This window comes from Nothoprocta perdicaria, unplaced genomic scaffold, assembly GCF_003342845.1.
Source record: "Nothoprocta perdicaria isolate Ctin4 unplaced genomic scaffold, notPer1 scaffold_138, whole genome shotgun sequence".
In the NCBI taxonomy this organism is placed as follows: domain Eukaryota; kingdom Metazoa; phylum Chordata; class Aves; order Tinamiformes; family Tinamidae; genus Nothoprocta; species Nothoprocta perdicaria.
In genome coordinates, this window is record NW_020454516.1 from 1,727,333 (window position 1) to 1,745,631 (window position 18,299).

The 18,299-nt window shown below is 54.0% G+C and overlaps 2 protein-coding genes across 3 annotated transcripts; one reads left to right on the plus strand and one right to left on the minus strand.

Moving 5' to 3' along the window:
- The first annotated feature begins 1,329 nt into the window (after window positions 1-1,329).
- TMEM17 (transmembrane protein 17) lies at window positions 1,330-3,881 on the plus strand. Of its 2 annotated transcripts, XM_026034023.1 has the most exons (5): window positions 1,330-1,436; window positions 1,631-1,712; window positions 2,578-2,681; window positions 2,929-3,042; window positions 3,333-3,881. In XM_026034023.1, the coding sequence occupies exons 2-5, from the start codon at window positions 1,694-1,696 to the stop codon at window positions 3,636-3,638; spliced, it is 543 nt and encodes a 180-aa protein (XP_025889808.1). In that variant the 5' UTR covers window positions 1,330-1,436; window positions 1,631-1,693; the 3' UTR covers window positions 3,639-3,881. The 2 variants fall into 2 exon arrangements, with proteins under 2 accessions (XP_025889808.1, XP_025889809.1); XM_026034024.1 differs by lacking the exon at window positions 1,631-1,712.
- A 3,887-nt stretch (window positions 3,882-7,768) lies between these two features.
- LOC112942927 lies at window positions 7,769-16,480 on the minus strand. Its single transcript, XM_026033991.1, has 10 exons — window positions 16,355-16,480; window positions 15,865-15,904; window positions 13,386-15,074; window positions 12,013-12,993; window positions 11,108-11,173; window positions 9,758-9,858; window positions 9,360-9,424; window positions 8,928-9,079; window positions 8,665-8,811; window positions 7,769-8,142 (listed from the first exon to the last, which is right to left on the minus strand). Exons 1-10 carry the CDS (start codon window positions 16,478-16,480, stop codon window positions 7,769-7,771), a joined length of 3,741 nt encoding a protein of 1,246 aa, XP_025889776.1.
- Window positions 16,481-18,299: the final 1,819 nt, after the last annotated feature.

Below are 18,299 nucleotides of genomic sequence, written 5' to 3' on the forward strand. Positions count from 1 at the left end.
GCGAGCGGCGGCGGGAGGAGGCAGCGGCCGCGGGCCGCGCTGCGCCTGCGCCGCCGCAGCCAGGCGGGCGGGCGGCGGAGCCCCGCAACATGTCGCTGCCCGAGCCCTTGCGGCGGCGGCTCGGCTCCTTCAGCCGCACCGTCTTTACCGAGAGCGGCCGGCCCGGCGCGCGGCCCGCGGGCGGCGGCAGCGCAGGTAAGCGCGGGCCGGAGGCGAGGAGCGAAGATGGCGGCCACCGCCATCTTGGGGTGGGTCGTTGCCCTGAGGCGGGCGGTCTCCTCCCTCAGCGCGACCGAGCGGGTGTTATCCAGATTGTGCCAAGTAAAGAAAGCGTAAATTATTTATGGAGAACGCCACCCTGTACAAAGTTAAGACACCCGATGTTTGGAGCAGAAAGACAGCAAGCAAAAACTGCAGCCTCCTGTGTGCCATTTCTCTTTTTTTTTTTTCCATCAGTAGGGTCCCTAAATTCATCACCTGTCAGGTGATGCACCCCCTTTTGCTCACCTTTCATGCTATTTTAACACATTTCTGTTAGCCTTCTTTCGTGAAAACACCTATATGAATGGCAAAATCCATGGCAAATAAGTCGTTAACCTGTTTGATCTCCGGACTTCAAATCTTAAGTTTACATACATATACATTAGCAAGGTGCACTGGCACCAAAGAATTAGCCATGGGGCTAATCCAGGGCATTTCTGCATATTTTCACAACCCCTCAAAGTAAGCAGCAGTTCACTTTAGAGGTAGAAGGATGATTTAGATTGGATTTATATAGCTAAACATTGACCCAAAACACAATCTTAAAACTGCAGAAGAGCTTACCACTATGAATGCCATATTACAAAATCTGAAGAGACCRTAAATGCTCTGTTTTTAAATACCATGGCCATGAACCATGACATTGTCATCTAATAAGTGTGGGACACAAACATGGTTATTTATAATGAGATACTCCGTCTTTTTTGAAAGATAAAACAATGTTATAAAACTGTATGTCAGTGCCCTCTAAAATCCGTGATTTCTGGTATTTGAAGGTTGATTCATTAGCACAGCTAACAGTTACAGGGACAAATTTAGGTAGATTGCCGCTCTTCTGGAGTACCTATAGATTTTTCATTCCTTTGCAGATGTAGGAGAGTGTTGATACTTAAAAATAAGATTATTAAAAGAAATACTGGTTTTCTCGCACCTTCTATTTCAGTGTAGCAAGCCCTTGCCCATCACACCCTTTCCTTAAGATTTGCCCTAGTCCTCACACCCTCCCTTTAAGATTTGTCCCAGTTCTGTCCCCAAATCCTCCTCCCTTCCCACCTAGTCCAGTAGCTACCATGGGCACCTCAGCAACTGGCATAAAGACTTCTGGAACCGACTGCACCAGGATGCATGTGGCTGGACTGGAAACAGGGATGCAGACTGAGATGGAACACAGACAGGTATGGGAATGGTTGGAAGATACAAAAAGAGATGGCATTATCAGAAGAGAGGAGTTCTGAACTCAGAATTGAAAAACGTGGCTGATGGAGAGTCTCAATTTCAACTGGGTGTCACCATCGTGGCGTTCTGGGGTGCAGGGTTTACATACAGAACAGCAAGTTCAGCTCATCAGCTCCCAATKAAAACTTTCCAGGCTTTCACAGGCAGCGTGAAGCAAAGATTTGTCTGCAAACTGCATTTGGGGAAGACGTGAGAAATGAGATTTGGTAATKAAAGTAAGTTGGATATGATATCATTTAACTCAACTACGGCAATAAAACTTAATCCATTAAAAACAAGTGAATCTCTTGGGATGCCCAAGTAATTTTTTTTTCTTGTATTCTTTTTCTTGTTTTGAGTCTAATCCTCTGAGTTTATGGTTAAGTCCTGGATATAGAACTTCCAAGCTGCATAGCGTTATACGGTTCAATATTGACTTTTCTTTGCATTTTGCTACACATTTCCTTCTCTGTGAACTTTAAAGGATACGTTTCATACATACAACAAATGGTTGGCTCCAAAGAACTAAAACAATCATTGCCTTTTTGCAATAATACTGTGCATTCAAATATCTGTGATTTAAAATGGAGAGTGGACAATGCATCCTGCTCCCTAGCAGCAAGTCCCTACTCAGGAAGGTCAGCTGCAAAATGAGGATAATCTCGTATATATTCATTTAAGGTTGGGACATTTCCTTAAAAAAAAACAATAGATTGCCACTTTAATGCCATATCCAATCCCACAATGTAAGGCTACACTACTACTTGAACTAAGCCTATCAGTTTAGCTCAGAGATTTTTGATTAGCGGGTAGGTTATAATTTACTCCACACTAAAACCCTTGATTTGAATTTATAACTACGGGATCAAAATTCTATATCCTGTAGCAGAAAATTACACTAGACCCTGGGAAATGGTGTAACCCAAGATAGGGCAAAGTTTTTCTCAAGATCTTTGAAAATACCATTCTTAATATTTAATTTGTCTGAGATCATTGCAGTAGCCAGCTTGAAGCTAAAATGGAGCAATATCTTTCTGCCATACATAGAAAAGGGAAGTCTGGAGCAAACTAGGAATGACAAAGACTTCTTTCTCTCTACAGATAATGAGATAATTTCCAGTTTACCACTGCAGATGTCCCTCTATTTCAACGTTTATTATTTCCCACTTTGGTGGATCAGCACGGTTGTCATACTCTACATGAAGGTGAGTCCAGAAGGAAAGTAATGGTTGAGAAATGTAGTGTATATGTGATCAGACACCTCCTCTCTCAGAGGTGGAGCCACTGGAGTTAGAATCCAGTAGGCTTGTGTGGGAATTGCTTGAAACTGAAGCCTCTGAGAACATTTGAAAGCCAATACAATACAGCCAACTTACAATAGCATCCAGGGCCTTTGTTTAACCACACTATGAAGCAGCATGATTGAAACTTCTCCTCTCTTCCTTCCTCTAGTATCCAGCCTTATCAGATTACTACAAGTTCATCGTGGTCACTGTCATCATCCTAGCCTCGCTCATAGAGRTTGTCCGGCTCTACCTGGGCTACATGGGCAACCTCCAGGAGAAGGTATGTTATCCTTCGTAAGGCAACAGGAACATTTAATTGAGGTTGAGTGTAATTAAAATGGTCTGCCTGCTCCTCTAAGAGATTTGAGGCAGTTATTTCTGTGAGCTGTCTGCATCTTCTGTCCCCTTGCTTTTGCTTCCCGTATCATTTGTGCATTCCAGTAGGTTTTCCCCTCAGAAAGATCTCCTGCACCACAAAAGTGTTTTGTCAACTGCTCTGTATCTGCAAAGCTCTGTATTTCTTCTAGTCCACCTGCCAGTTTTTAAGTAACCAACGTCTTCCTGTTGCAGGTCCCCGAGCTGGCTGGGTTTTGGCTCCTAAGTCTTCTGCTGCAGTTGCCTATAATTCTCTTCTTGCTGTTCAACGAAGCCCTGAAAATCCAGCCGCTGGAACGATCAGTCAATATCATCTTTGCTCTCTTCCTCACCTTCCAAGTCATTGCAGGCTTTCTCGCCCTGAAAAAAATGGTAAACCAGCTGGCAACCCACTTCCACCTGCACGAGTTTGACCGGCTGGAGGAATACCCTCTCCCTGGTATTTACAGCCTGGGGAGAGAAGAGGGTGCATTCTCTGCGGCTGCTAGGGGCCCCTGCTGAGGAGTTCTCCCCAAAAAGGTTGGCTTGAGATCAGCACAGAGGGCTTCACAAGTTCCCAGAGGCACGGCTGTTCATTTCCATTTTGTTCATTCGTTCTTGACCTTCCTATTTCAGAGACATTTTTATATATTCAAGTGCAGCGATCTGTTTGCAGACTGTTACTGGGTAGGGTACCTATGGAATTGATTTAACAGTTTACAAAGTGGTATATGTATTTTTTTTTAATCTGGAATTATTTGAACAGTTTTCTTTTTAAACAATATTTTTATACACTTTTTTTTCTCTGTATTTCTGAATATGTTGCAGGTATTTAGTCTTCAGTATCTTAGCAAAGCAAAAATAAATAAATAAAAATAAAAAAAAAGGGAAAGAACAACCAGACAAAAAATAAACTGTGCCTAAGAACCTTGAGGCCCTGCAGGAACGGTGGAGATGCCAATGACAAGACAGGAAACAGAGCAGAGCTTCAGAGGTGTGAATTCTTCCCTAACAAACTAGGAATTTAGTTTTGAAATGTTCCTTGTTCATAACTCCCACATTCCTGTGCTCTGGCATAGCTGGAATTTTAGCTGTTGAGCCGTTCAGAATGGATGATACAGCTTTCTCAAGTGGAAAATGCACTAAACAGATGTTAACAAATTTGTAGACATTAAAAATAGTTTATATTACTGAAGGGCAGAGCCTTCCTCTCTCCTAGTAGATAGACCAGGCTTTTCTCACTCCTGTTTTGGCTCTCTTGTCTATCCTCGTCACTTCTGGTCATAGTTAAAAGTTCATTTTTCCCATCAAGGAGGGATAGGGATCAGAAGCAAGGTATTTTTTTCCTTCTCATTCCTTTCAGTGTTCAGCAAGGCAGGTGAGATCAAGCTGGTGAGATCAAGACAGATTTTAGCTATAAATAAGTAAAACCCCAAGGAAAATTATTATGTGGATTGATGCCGCTGAAAGAGCCCCCGGGTACGTGAAGCAGGGGGTTTATTGACAGCAAATAAATGCGTTCAGTTACCAGCTGGAAAACTTGCAGAGATTCCTAGGAAACGTGTTATCCCAACAGCGAGGCAACTTCTGGAGCAGAGAGCAACGTCCGCTTCAGACGTCCCGGAGCTGGAAGGTCACGGCACACAGTCCCTGGGAAGCAACCCTTGCCAAGACACGTGGACACAGCAGGGACACACGTGGACACAGCAGGGATGCTCCAAAGGGAAACACGGAGCCAGCCAGCGCGAGCGTGCAAAGACCCACGGCTTCTCCCGGGAATTTGGGAAGTATTAGCCACTTCCCAAGGCGAGGCCGCCTTCGCCACCCCGTGCCAGAGCAGCAGTTCCTGCAGGCCATGAAAAGAGGCTGTTGCTCTTCTGGATGGGATCCAGAACACCCTTTTTTATTCACTTTTTGGTAGACCTGTTCCATTTCTGACCCTGAGACTGGAGCAATAATGCTGGGACTGTATTTGCTGCTCATGTTCTCAGTGTGTTCAAACCCTGCTCTGAGGATATACCACAAATATTTCCAGCCACTTTTACAGCAAACACTAGGAGGATTTATTTTGTATTACTTGGCACAGATAAAGCTGCCGATAGACTGCAGCTTTACACAGAAACTTCCATCCCATGCAAAAACTGAGCCTCAGTTTCTTAAAGAGGAATATATTGTTTGTATGGCTCCTGAGTGATCCAAATCAGTCAATGTGGCTGATCCGTTTGAACTGCAGAAAGGATTTTGTCCAGAAAATCTGAAATCTGTCCTTTGATTTTGCCCTTGGCCACAAAGACTTTTGTACAGAAAATACAGAATTTATCACAGCACATCAGAAGACTCCCAGACCTACTTATGACTTAAGTATTTTCATTTAAAGGTCAACAGCTAAAACATCCAGAAAAATGCAATGAGAGGCGGAGTGTTTCGTGTTTGAAAATATCTTGCTTGGAAATTAAATCCTACCACAACCTGAAACGCTGGAAATGTTCCCTACTGAAAGCAGCTGGGCTGAGCTGGATACCCTGGARTAAAAACTGCACGTCGTCCCTGTGATTGCCCTGTTTAACCATAGGATGCCAAGAGCAAAATGGTTACGTACAGGCTGCCCTAAGGAGAGGCTCTGCGGCTCACAGCGTCAGAAACCCTCCTAAATGGATCTAAGCTGCTGCCCTTAAATGTCAAATAACGCTGAACCACGTGCGGCTGCTTTTCCACTCCGCTCCCCATCTCCGCTTCCCCTTCCACCTGGAAGCAAGGCCGGAGCAGTGTACAGTGCAAAACACCCCTGAAAACCTCCACCCACCCCATGATTACACCTCCCTACAGCCGAGGGCCACCAAGACCAACAGCAAACGGGAGGAAAAATAGAAGGTGCAAAGCTGACRTGCCCAGAGCAGCTCAAGCCACCGCTAATCTAATTCCAAGGGCAGGGTGCAACCTTTCCGCAACCACAATTACTTGCATTTTATGGCGCTCAGCAGATGCCACATGGAGCAATAGGTGCCGGGAAGAACACTCATTTATTAAGTAATTTACAGCATAATAATTAACAGCTCTTCACTGGAGAGCTCAGATGCTCTGGAAACCATCCCCGGTTGCAGTACGGGCTGCTGCCTCCTTGCAGGAAATCTGGCCTTGCCCACCCAGGGCAAGCTCCTTCACGCTGGCCCCACGGACACCCCAAGCTTGTCATCAGAGCTGGGTGATAACAACACGAGAGAAGGAGGCCCCCTCATAAAAAACAAACAAAAAAATCACCCAGGCCCAACACAGCCCATTTTGTGCAAGCAGCAGCAYGAAAAAGGCACCTTTTGGACTCAGACACGACCCCAGCTTCAGCACGCTCTGCCTCGTCGTGCTTGGGAGGGAGGGAGCAGGCATATTTATCTTTTGAATGASCCCATGTTATTCCCATCTTACCTGCACGAAGCCCACCCGGCACACGTCACTCCTGCCCGGCAGCAGGACTGCGGCTCTCCTTCCACCGTCACTTCACCCGCATCAAAAGGTTGAGGGAGATGAGCAGGAAGAGGGCAGCTTGCTGGTTGCTTTTTCCCCACCTTGTAGCAAACACATGTGCTTTTAATCAAACACATATGCTTTTAATCAAACACATGTGCTTTTAATCACCACCTGGTTGCTGTCAGCACCTTGCAGCCAAGGAGAGAGCAGCCCAGCCGGTGCTCAGCAAGCAGCACACCTGATTTTGGCAGCACCTGGAAGCACCCCAGGGAAAGACTCAGCCCAACATAGGGAGACCAGCCAAGGGGCCAACACTCGCTGTTTTTCCAGGTCTGGGAAAGCTCCTTTCCCTGGGGAAACAGCAGCATTATTCAGCTCCTGCTGCCACAGAGCAAGACAAGGCTGCTCTGTGCACACAGGGACCCAGGGAGAGTTTCTCCTGCTGTGGGATGGAGAATTGCACCCACTGATGCCCCTGCCTGGCTGGATGCTCACGTTTAATCCTCTCCCCTTGCAAGTCCAGGGTGGGAAATGCCAGGACCAAGGGAAACGAGACTCGGGTACCCACAGCCTCCAAAGCCCACCCGTGGGCCCTCATGCAGGAGCAGCACCCCAGAAGGGACCCGTGGCCAGGGAAATATCTTGGGGAAAAGTGGAAGGTAAAGCAGTGCAGCAAGAGGTGTCCAGGCAYGCAGTGACCGGCTTTTGGTGGCAGACACTGCCCTCCAGTGGGACATCTGCCACCAAACCCATCCTACACACAGGGACTTGCTCCCGTGCAGACRCTCCCGCTGCAGAGCAGTGTTGGGAGTCCTGGTGCACACCACTTAGGGGGATTGCGTGGGGCTTTTTTGGCACTGAATAGCGATTAAGAACCACCTTAAGGAAGCAAAGGTTACACTGAAGTACTGAAACATCTTGTTTTTATTCTTTAAAAGCATTTATAACGAGAGTTAGGAGCAGACCTCAGGGGGAATAAGCTGACAGCACTCGTAGCTGAGAGCAAGGGCTTAACCTTGGAAAGCAAAGCAGGCGTTAAAAGAAGAGCCCAAGGAAGGCTGGAATAGCTGTGGTCTACGARACAAACCAGAAGGGGTTGTGGAAGAGCATCCACAGAAAAGGAGCCAGCAATGCCCGTCTCACACAGAGGAAGCGGCAGGAGACGCAGCCGTGGCGCCCAGAAAGGCAGGTTAGGCACCAGGCACGTCCGTGTCCCSGTCACGCCGCGCGGCTCCGAGCGCCGCGCTCCCTCGGACAGGCTGCTCCTGCGGCAGGAGGCGGCCGCAGGCAGGGCCGGCGCGGGCCCGCGAGATCCACTCGGGCGGCCGCGCGCGCACCTTGAGCTGCAAGGGCTCGAGCTGCAGGCACCGCTCCAGGCGGCTCAGCTCCAGCACCACGCGCTCCGGCTCCGGCCGGGCGCCCCGCTCCTCYGGGAAGGGGTTCCCGCCGGAGCGCCGCTGCCTCCTCACCCTGCGCAGCGCCAGCACGGCCACCACCAGCAGCAGCCCCACGGACAGGGCAGCTCCCGCCAGCACCTCCGGCTGCTGGAGGAAACGGAGGAGCCCTGGAAGAGGAGCAGGCACCGCGTTATCCGGAGGGGCTTCCAAAGAGCGGAGCCGCTCGTGAATTCACGCTCGGCCACAGGYGCTGCAGTCCAAAGCGGACCGTTTGCCTGAGCTCAGCTGGATATTTACTTATGAAAGATCACAGAATGCTTAAGGTTGGAAGGGACCTCAGAGGTCATCTAGTCCAACCCCCTGCTCACCTAGAGCACGTGGCACAGGGCTGCGTCCAAGCGGGTTTTAAAGATCTCCAAAGAAGGAGATCTTAMAGATGTGATCATATAATATCCTGCTGATCTGGATAGGTTTCAGACCAGCAACTAACTGGCTGATGGGTTTGGAATGGAAAGCATGGGTAAAACACACAAGTTTTGAGTCCATGTTCAGGCAAGCGTAACTGTTGGGCGTTTCACCCATCTGCTGTTATTCAGAGACATTTGAGCATTTTGTCACTGGAAGCTTTGGAAGAAAGTGTCACGTTTTGTTACTTCCAACCAAAACGTGAAGCCATTTCCGTGTCCTACCTGAGCGGGGCGCGGGGACGCAGAGCGTGCCAGACTTGGCAGGGGATCGGTCCTCGTAGTCCTCCTTGCAGCGACACAGGTAGGTGCCCACGCCGTTGAAGCAGTCCGCGGCCTCCCCGCAGAGCCCCAGGCCGCACTCGTCCACATCTGCCACAAGCGAGAAGGCTGCCCCAAACCTCCCCACACCATCAACAGCAGCTTCTGCCCCACAAGTGCCACAAAGCAGGGAGGGCTGGGCACGAAGGACAGCACGGAGCCCATACCTTCGACCACGAGTGAAAGCAGCCGCGGTCTCTCCGCTCCCCCGGGCTTGCCCAGCAGCTCCTGCAGCTGCGCCCGCARCGCCACGGAGAGGTTCCTCTGCTCCGGCCTCAGGTGGAGCCAGAAGGTGAGCAGCAGGTTCTCCCTGCCCGCCCTGCGGGCGAGGGACAGCCCRTGTGGGACAGGGCCCTGCTGTGGAAGCCCGTTCACACCCGCCAGGCCTATAAACGCTCCAGGCAACCCTAAACATGGGTTTTCACCATCTCTTTCCAATGGAAAGGACATTTCTCTGCTTTAAGGACAAGGTACACATGGTGGGACAGGAACACARAAGTCTTTGTGGAAGGAAGATGAAAGCCAGGACGATCCAAGGACATACTAGAGGTTATAGCGAAGCTGTGCCTACCGAGCTGATGGTGCAGCATCCACCCTACCTTCTGATTTCCTTGAACTTTATTTCATTGACTCTGTTGGCAGAGAGTTTCAGGTTCTTCTGGATCTGCAAAGCAACAGAAAAACCAGTGCTTCTCTATACAGGGACTTAGCAGTGAGCAGATCTCCTCCCCACCACTCTTCCCCGTTGTGGGCCATTCAGGACCCACACCAGGTCCCACAGCTCCCCACTGTTTATCTCAGCTTACCCTCCGTACCTGGAGGTTTGGGAAGRGGAAGGGCAGCGACTCCCCATGGAGTCATGGCAGTTGGACCAGGGGAGAGCAGCACGAGGCATATTTGCAACCCCACACGTGGACGCTTGTGCGCTTGCCCCCTTCTCGGCTATAAGCTTCCCTGCTCCCAGAAGTGAGCTCCCTGCTCCCATTCCCAGCCTTACATGACTCTTCATGGATTCAAGAAGATCCTTATTGAGCTCTCTTCCACCACGAGGGACCCAGTCCACGTGTTTGATTTCAACAGTTACTTCAAAGAGCATATCTACCAAAATGCACAAGGTCTCATCATGTTTCTGAAGTTCACATAACAGTCTCCTTAAGTGAGCTAACCCAGGATAACAATAGCAGCAGCAGAGCTAGCACAAGGACATGCCCAGGGAAGTTGGAGCTACATGACTATTTCCAGAGGTTTAGTGACAAACCCCAGCTCACGCTCAGCACTGAACACTGGAATTGCTCTTGGAACAAAAGGGATACAAAGCACTTGCATACATCTGCTTGTTCTTGACCTTTCCCAAAGGTATTGTCGTAATTTGTGGCTGGGAGAACTCCCCCATCTCAGCAATTTCATCTGGGATTCATTTAGATACCCAGCTGTGTTCTGGATGGATCCAGGCTGGCATGGATTTGCCATTGTCTGTTGTTTCAAGCACATTTATTCAGTAATATTTCTCCTGTTTAAAACCCAGCCACCTTCTTTAGCAGCTCCTTTTTGCAAGGTGCTTGAGGTTGGCTCTAGTACACGAGCCTAAAATTGTGCTGTTTCACTGAGCCGTGAGCTTTACCTCTCCCCAATTTGACAATTTATACAGGTATCCGATGCAGGTAGCCCTGGGATGGCCACTGGAGTACATTTGAGGAAGTGATGGAATCCTCTTAGGAATCCACACGAGGAAAATCCTCTTTAAATCACCAACAAGTAACGCTTAAACTCAAACATGCCAGCATTTACATAAGGTTGAGTGCATGTACCCTGGAGAACTGAAGACAAAAGTGGTTGCAATGCAGCCGTAGCACTGCACAGACCACCTCCAAGTTGGAGTCTTCCAGATTCCTGTTAGTCAGGTGCATCCTCCACTCCTTCCTGGTGCCCATGCGTGGCACCAACACAGCACTTGGAGGAACTTCTCCACAGATGCCCAGGATGGTGCCAAGGTCTCAGACAAGCTCCATTCCTGCACCCTCCCCATCCCCAGGCCGCCCAGGAGGGCTCCTGGCTGTGGCCAAATACAAGTACTTGCCCCAAGCTGAGGTGCTCCGAGGCACTGGGTGCAGGAGACATCCCTGGAGGCTGGAGACAGTGACAAAATGGTCACTAAACCTACTTAGTTAGGGGCAGAGAGGAAGACTTTTCAGTGAGGAACATCCTTAAACTGGCACYGACATCCTGCTGAAATATCTACTARAGAATGTCCATTAGTCAAAGACAGATGCCTGTTGGTCCTAGCTAATTTCTCAGCAAAAAAAGCTTCTGGATGAGCAGTGTTTTAAGCCCCATTTAAACCACCTACCTCCAGGATGGTGCTGGGATCGAAGCACAGTGTCATTCTCAAGGGATGCCAGAAGAGAAGCCAGATCTGTCAGAGCAAAGAGAAGATTGAGGCTGCGGAGCTCGGCRTGCCAGCGAGGGGCAAGTTCATTATTTAGGAGTCGCTTCCGTCAAAGCACCATATGTCCAATCCCTTCCCGAGTCATTGTACCAACACGAGAAGTCAAGCTGTAAATACAAGCTGTTCTTCTCCATAGAGAAAGGCTCRTTAGGGATTAATCACCCCAATAAACCTCATCTCCATTTCTGGACGAGGATAAGTGCTAGTCTGTGAAGTCTCCCAAGCTGCAGCCCACAGAGCTGCCTTGGACTGTTCATGAACAAAGAGGCTCTGGTCTTGTAGGGGACCTCAGCAATGACAAAACCTTATAGGCAACACTTCCCTGCACCCCAGGGAAGGGGCAAGAACTGCCAGACACGGAGGCRAAAAGGAAAAATCATTCTCCTTTCATACAGGAACTAAGAAATATCTGTGGCTAAATCTTCTATGAAGAAGGCCCACCAGCAATTCTTAACTTCAAGGAGAGGCATCCAGCTCTTTTCTCCCCCTTCTCTCAAAAATCTGGCAGTCCAATGCAATGACAGCTCTTTGGAGCATCATGCTAYAGCTGCAAAAAGCTACTCAAGTCAGGGCTGCCCGACACTCGCAGTCTGCTTTGGGTGTAAAGTCTTAGTCAAGAGACTGGGCCCTCCACAAATAGCCCCGCTCAAGTCTTTTCAAGTACCACCTTCCTTGAATATGGTAGAAATCAAGACCCACTTCATGAACCAGGACACTGGAGGTAAAAATCAAACCTCTTGGGTGTCCTGCTKGGCTGGAGGTGATGGTTGGGTAGTGCCAGGCACCAGCAATGACAGAGACCTTACCAAGGAGATCTTCCTGGCTGTCTCCCGTCGTGGCTGTACCTCCAGCAGTCATGCCCACAGAGGGGTGGARAGAAGAAGCTTTCACATTTGTGTGAAGTGGTGGCTCTTCCATCGCTGCCATCTGCGTGGGAGAACTCCTGGTGACAGTCGCGCCTCCCACCCACAGGGCACTCCGTGTGGGGGTCAGGTTAGGTGGGATTCTGGCAGCTGAGGGCCTTGCAGAGCTCTTGGGTGCTTCCAGAGGGACATCCAGGGTTGTGGGTCCCCCCATGGCTGTGGGGACCCACCTGGGCTCCAGCTGGGCAGCTCCTTCCATGGTATCCGGAGCTGGCGACTTGATGTTTCGCCCAGCGTCTCCCCCGGCTGCAGCTGCCTCCACCAACACCCCTTCACCACCTCCTCTCCCCTCCGTTTTGCCATCTCCAAGGCTCCTTTCCAGCTCCATTCCATCCTCCAGCAGACTGAACTCGCCCCCGTGAGCACCTTCCTCCAGCCCATGAGGCTGGCTGACCCCGCTGGAGATATCCATCTTGGAGATATCCCGGGCAGGAGCTGGCATTGCGTGGGAAGAGCCCACAGCTCCATAGTCTCTAAATATATAATATCGCCCTTTAAAGTGTTGGTATTTGCTGCCTAGGGAAGCAGSTCCCGACAGGAGCAGCACATAGACCGCGGTGGCCTGCGTAGCGAAGACCACGGTGCCTCGGTTGTAGCAGGCGTGCACGACTTTGGTTTCCACGCTGGACGAGACCCCTTGGAAAACCATCTTATCCTGGTTCCTGTCACAGCCTTCATCCGTCTGAAAGCCCTGGATGTAGATCAGGACGTGCTTCTGGGGGCCAGCCCGGATGGTCCAGTTGCACCACACGTTGGTTTGAACGTCGCTGTGCAGCGGAGGGTAGAACAAGCCAAAGTCACCCTGCAAGACAACATGGCAGCTCCTGACGGGAAGATATTCCACTGCCCAGGGCGGTCCCAGCTCTGGCAAGGCAGGACAAAAGCAGAGAGGAGACACGGTCAGCAGTTATTTTATGCACCAGGGAACAGATAGCACTTCTAGGAGCAACACCAGTGATCACAGAAGACCACGGTTCAAATCGTTTCCTACCACAAGACTGGAGGAGTTCAGCCCCCACAGCCACATCTCTAGGGGATGATCCCCCTTCCCAGGAGCCTGGTCTGTCCCAGACCACRCCAACTCCGACATGTCCACCCTGCCCAGCTCCAGCCAGCAGCGGCTCTTACTAGATGGGCACCATAGGAGCCTACCRGATGGTTCCACACCCAACCCAGGTTTGGGAAGACAACCCCTGCGTGGGAAGCCTCCTGCCCAAGGGCTGCTTATGCCAAGATAACACCCATTAAAGACCCACCAGCGTGTTTGTGATGCTGTCCTYCTCCTGCCATCCATGGACCTTGGGGCGCAGGGCTAGGGGGCAGAGACACGGGCACTGGTGGGAGCGATGGGGCCTCCAGGTCCTCTGGTGGAGGAGGAARCCCCCTGCCAAGCGGCAGGTCAGGGAGCTGCTGCTGAAGATCATGGGTGGTGGGCGCTGGTGCTTGACCCCTCCAGCCGCTCTCGGCACCGTCTCCATCATCCAGCACCAGCTTTCTCACACCGGGGCCCACRAGGGCACCCCCAAAGTCTCCCCCTTGCTGGGCGCTACAGGCGGCGGAGRTCCACGGTCCAGCCGCGCTCTGTGGGGCTGATGGGGGCTCCATCCCCTCCGCAGGTCCCCTGAGCTCCCGCGCTGGTGGCCCCGTGAAGCCCTCAGCGTTCGTGGTGAAGACAGCAGAAGGCTCCAACATTCCCTGCTCCACAGGCTCTTCTGCCAGGGGGAGGCCAGCGGAGCCCAGCCCYGCACGTGCAGGATCAGCCGTGGGACACGCTGGCACCGCCGACACGTGGGGCACGTAAGCACCGCGTGGGTCGGTGCTCCTGGGGTCTGCGGGTGCTGCTTGGAGGGTGCAGCTGCTCCGGGTGCTCGGCTGAGGTCGGCCTTTGGGGACAGCCCATGATCCCGTTGGGCGCAGCAGCTCTTCCACCTTCGAAACTTGCCCGGGACTTCCTGGAGCGGGGAAATCCAGGAGCGCTGTGGGCTGGAGGACACTTGTTCTCAGCAGGGGTTCAGTCCTAGGCGAGGGCTCTGCAAAGCCTCTCCCGGGCAGCAGAGAGGAGCGGTCCTCGCGGAGCGGCTCCCTGGGGAGGGCCCGGCTGGGCAGCAGGCTCTCGGCAGGAGCGCTGCTCGCTCCACCGGCCGCGCTGCTCCACGGGGGACACCCTTCCGTGTGCTCCCGCCCGCCCGTGCCGAGCCCCAGGGACGCGGCAGCGCCCACGTCCTCCGCTCCGCCCGGAGAGGAATCCCGGGCGGGCAGAGGCAGCTCCYGGCCTCCCGCGCGCGTTGGTCTAATATCCAGCCGCGGGTCTCCCGGATCCGCGGGCTGCAGGAAAGGCCGCCTGCTCTCCAGGTGCACACCAAGGAAAGGCTCCTCTCCCTGCAAGGCTCCAAGCAGGGGAGTTTYGGGAAGCGGGCGTGAAACCCCCCGCGTCTGGCCCAAATCCTCAGGGATGTCCTTCCGCCCGGTCTCAACAACGTGGGCTCGCTCTGGTTTTGGAGCGGGAGTTTCAGGGGGCAAATGCTCCCCGGGGGACAACCCGGCTTCCTCGTGGTGGAAGACGTAATAGGTGCCCTGGAATTGCGCRTCCCTGCAGCTGGGCAGGTAGGTCTTGAGCAGCACGACGTGCACGGCTTCAGCGAAGGTGGCAAACACGTGAGTGTCCCTTCCCCAGCAGGCGTAAACCGCGGTGTCCTCCGCCAGGGAGGAGACCCCCTCGAAGAGGATTTTGTCCTCGTTCGTGCCGCAGTCCTCCTGGGCCGCGAAGCCCTGGATGTAGACCACGATGTGCTGCCTGGAGCCCGCCCAGATGGTCCAGTTGCACCAGAAGCTCAGCGGGGAGCTGCTGCGGTACGCTGGGGGAGAAAACCGCCCGCGCTTGTCCCGCAGGACGCGGTGGCAGCTCCGCATGGGAACGTAGGCCCATATCCACGACGGCTCCGACCCTGCAAGACAAGAGGCTGCGAGTCTTCCCTCCCGCTCCGCTTCCCGAAGGCCGTGCTAGGCCTTACTCCCAGGAGCAGCCTCCAGGCCTCCTCAGCTGCTCCTGGCCAGGGCTCCCCACCGGCACCACCGGACACAGGAGGAGCCTCCAGAAGCCTGCCCCGTGGGCGAGCGTCGCCTTCCCGCTCCCGCCTCCTCCCAGCGCGGCGGCGAGCGGCGCCGGGGCAGCCCCGGGCGCCGCTGAGGGCAGAGCCGACACCCACGCGAACCGTCCCGGCTCCTGGGGCACCTCAACGCGGGCACGACCCGCGGGTCCGTCTCCCAGAGCCTTGTGCACGGCTCAAGTAGGAGCCGGGACCACAGGAGCCAGGAGTCGCCTCCTGGGAGCTGCTTGAGCCCCRGGATGGGGGAATTCTCCCAGCAGAGACCCACAGCTGGAGTTCCGGAGCGGAGATGCCTCAGAAGCCTTTTCCTGCCCGAACTCCTTGGTTTTAGTGGGAAACGCCTTCCCTTAGGCAGGCGAAAAATAAAGATGGTTTTGGAGAACACTGTATCTGGCAGCTCGAGGGGCCCCGAGCCGGCAGCTTGCCCTGCAGGAGCGAGACTAGACACTCGTGTGCGGTGGCCGCTCGCTCCGCACGAGCTCCTGCGTCTGCGGACACCGGCATCGCGGCCGTGTCACCTCCCGGGCGCCATCCCCGTCCCCTTCTCCTCCAGCAGGGAGGATTCCTGCTCTCCGGCCCAGCACCTCCCGTCCCCCGGGGCCTCGGCCGGCGCGAAGCTGCCGCTCACCTGGCCCGGCCGTCCGGCCGTCGCGGTGGGACCCGCACGCCTGCAAGAGAAGCGGCGACGCTGCAGCCCCGAGCGGCCCCGGTGCTGCTCGGAGCGGCTCCCGGCCCTGCTGCAGCCCCGAGCGGCCCCGGCACCACCCGGAGCGGCTCCCGGCCCCGCTGCAGCCCCGAGTGGCCCCGGCACCACCCGGAGCGGCTCCCGGCCCCGCTGCAGCCCCGAGTGGAGCCTGGCGGGAAGGGAGGACGGCCCCAGCCCACCCCAGTGACCCCCGGCCCTGGCAACAGGGCAGCACCGTGGGGACACCCCAACCCACCCCACTCCAATGGGGACTTGGGCACACCAAGTTACTCAGGAGCAGTTACTCGCTGCGAGCAGTTACTCAGCAGTTACTCGCTGCGAGCAGTTACTCGCTGCGAGCAGTTACTCAGCAGTTACTCACTGTGAGCAGTTACTCATTGCAAGCGGTTACTCGCTGCGAGCGGTTACTCACTGTGCGGGCAGAGCCCGGGGCCGTGAGCGGCGCCCGCGGGACCGGCGCCAGGGGCGTCGCCAGGGGCGTCACCATCATCATCGTCACCATCATCATCGCCAGCAGGTGCAGAGGCGACGGCCCCATGGCCAGGGCTGAGCGCAGACACACGACAGGAGCCCGGCCCGTCTCCCTCCCCAAAACGAGCCCCGTGTGGAGCCTCCCCGGCCCCCGGGAGCCACGCGCCTGCAGCAGAGGGGCCAGGCCGCTGCCACAGCCTCTTATGAGGGGCCTCGCTCGCAGGTGGCCCCAGTTACCCCACGATGAGCAGCAAGGAGGCGGCCGGSCCTCGTTGGGGGCAGATGGGCTCGTTCTCCAGCTCGGAAACAGCCCCCTTGGCCCTGCCGCTTCCCCTCCACGTGGGTATAACGCAGCGACCCGGATCTGAACGGGGAAGCGTTGGCGATGACCGCGACGTTTGCTGGAAGCAGAGCCCACAAAATGAATAAATAAATGACTGCAAAATGAAAGGCGGTGCGTGTGAGGGTTTTCGTGGCAGCACCGCAAGCAGCTGTYGCTTGGGGCCGTGGTTTCCCCTGGTGCAGCAGGGAATACGGGACGGAGCTTCCCCGTCTCCGCTTCCGTGTGAACTGGGGCTCCCCGAAGGCCTCCAGACTTGCAGCAGCCGCGGGGAAGCGAGCTCTTGTATCTTGTCTCTCCTTTTCACTCTCCTCTTCCCCTCTTCCTCTCTCCTCTCCCCTGCACCCCTCTCTTCTTCCTCCTCTTCTCCTCTCCCTCCTGACCTGCGCGTCGCTCTCTTGGGGCGGAATCACCTGCCCGCCTCGCACAGACTGCCCAGGCTCCGCTTCACCAAAGACCCCCATTAATTAAACTGGCCCTTTCCTGGCTGAAAAGCTGCGAGGCCCTGAGCCCACAGGGCTGCGCCGGGGGCCGTGCAGCGGGAAGGGGTGATTTGGGGCCCTTCCAGAACGTATCTCGCTCCCCAAAAACATAATAATAATAATAATAATAATAATAATAATAATAATAATAATAGGTGTACAGAACCCTGTGTCAATTCAAGCAGATTGGCGGGCACGGCTCCCCAAAACTCCCCCGTTTTCAGCTAAATATAATGGACACCAAAAGGCCGAGAGGGAAGCGGCGGAGCTGCCGCCCGTGCGCGGGGCCGGGCGCTGCCGAGGGGCCGGCGGGAATGGGAACGGGAATGGGAAGGGGCCCCGAAGGCGCCCCAGGGAAGGCAGCAAAGAAAGGCACCAGCGGAGCGCGAGCGGCTGCCAGGAAGCGGTTAAAAGGCCAAAAATACAGAAAAACAGAGCAAAACCCGACAGCTTTTTACGGCGTCACCTCCTGCTTCCTGCGCTCGCCGCAGGTTTCGGCAGCGGGGGGAAATCGGGGTAAAAATAAATCCGAGGAGCCACCGGCTGAGACCAGAGGGACCCGCTGCAGCCACCGGGGCATCTCCAGCCCCCGGCCCTTCTCTTCGTGCCCATCTTCTTTTGCCTCTTCCTCCAAGGACGCAGCGAGTTTTATACCGATTCTCGACTCTTAACGCACACATAACCTCCGCCGAGTCCAGGTCACGCTGTACGTTGTATAAAAAGCCAAATGCAGGTTTGACTAGTCCGGGGCTAGTCCGAACGCATCAAAGTTCTTTTAAAAGCGGGGAAATGCAGGGAACTTAAAGGAGGGGCAGGTGGAGGCCTCGAGCGGGGTATCGGAGCAGCGTTACTGCGTTAAAGCCTCCAAACGATTAAGTATAACTGAAAATGTCAGTGTAAAACCGGAATAATGGTTTTATTGTTGTATGGGCCCCTCCGAGCAAGCTCTACCTCCCCTGGGCAGCTGGGAACTAGGGAGCGAGCGAAACGGCATGGGCTGGCTCTGACACCCTCTCCCATTCCCTGTCCTGCAGAAGCCCTGGAAGTTCAGGGCTGCCCATGGA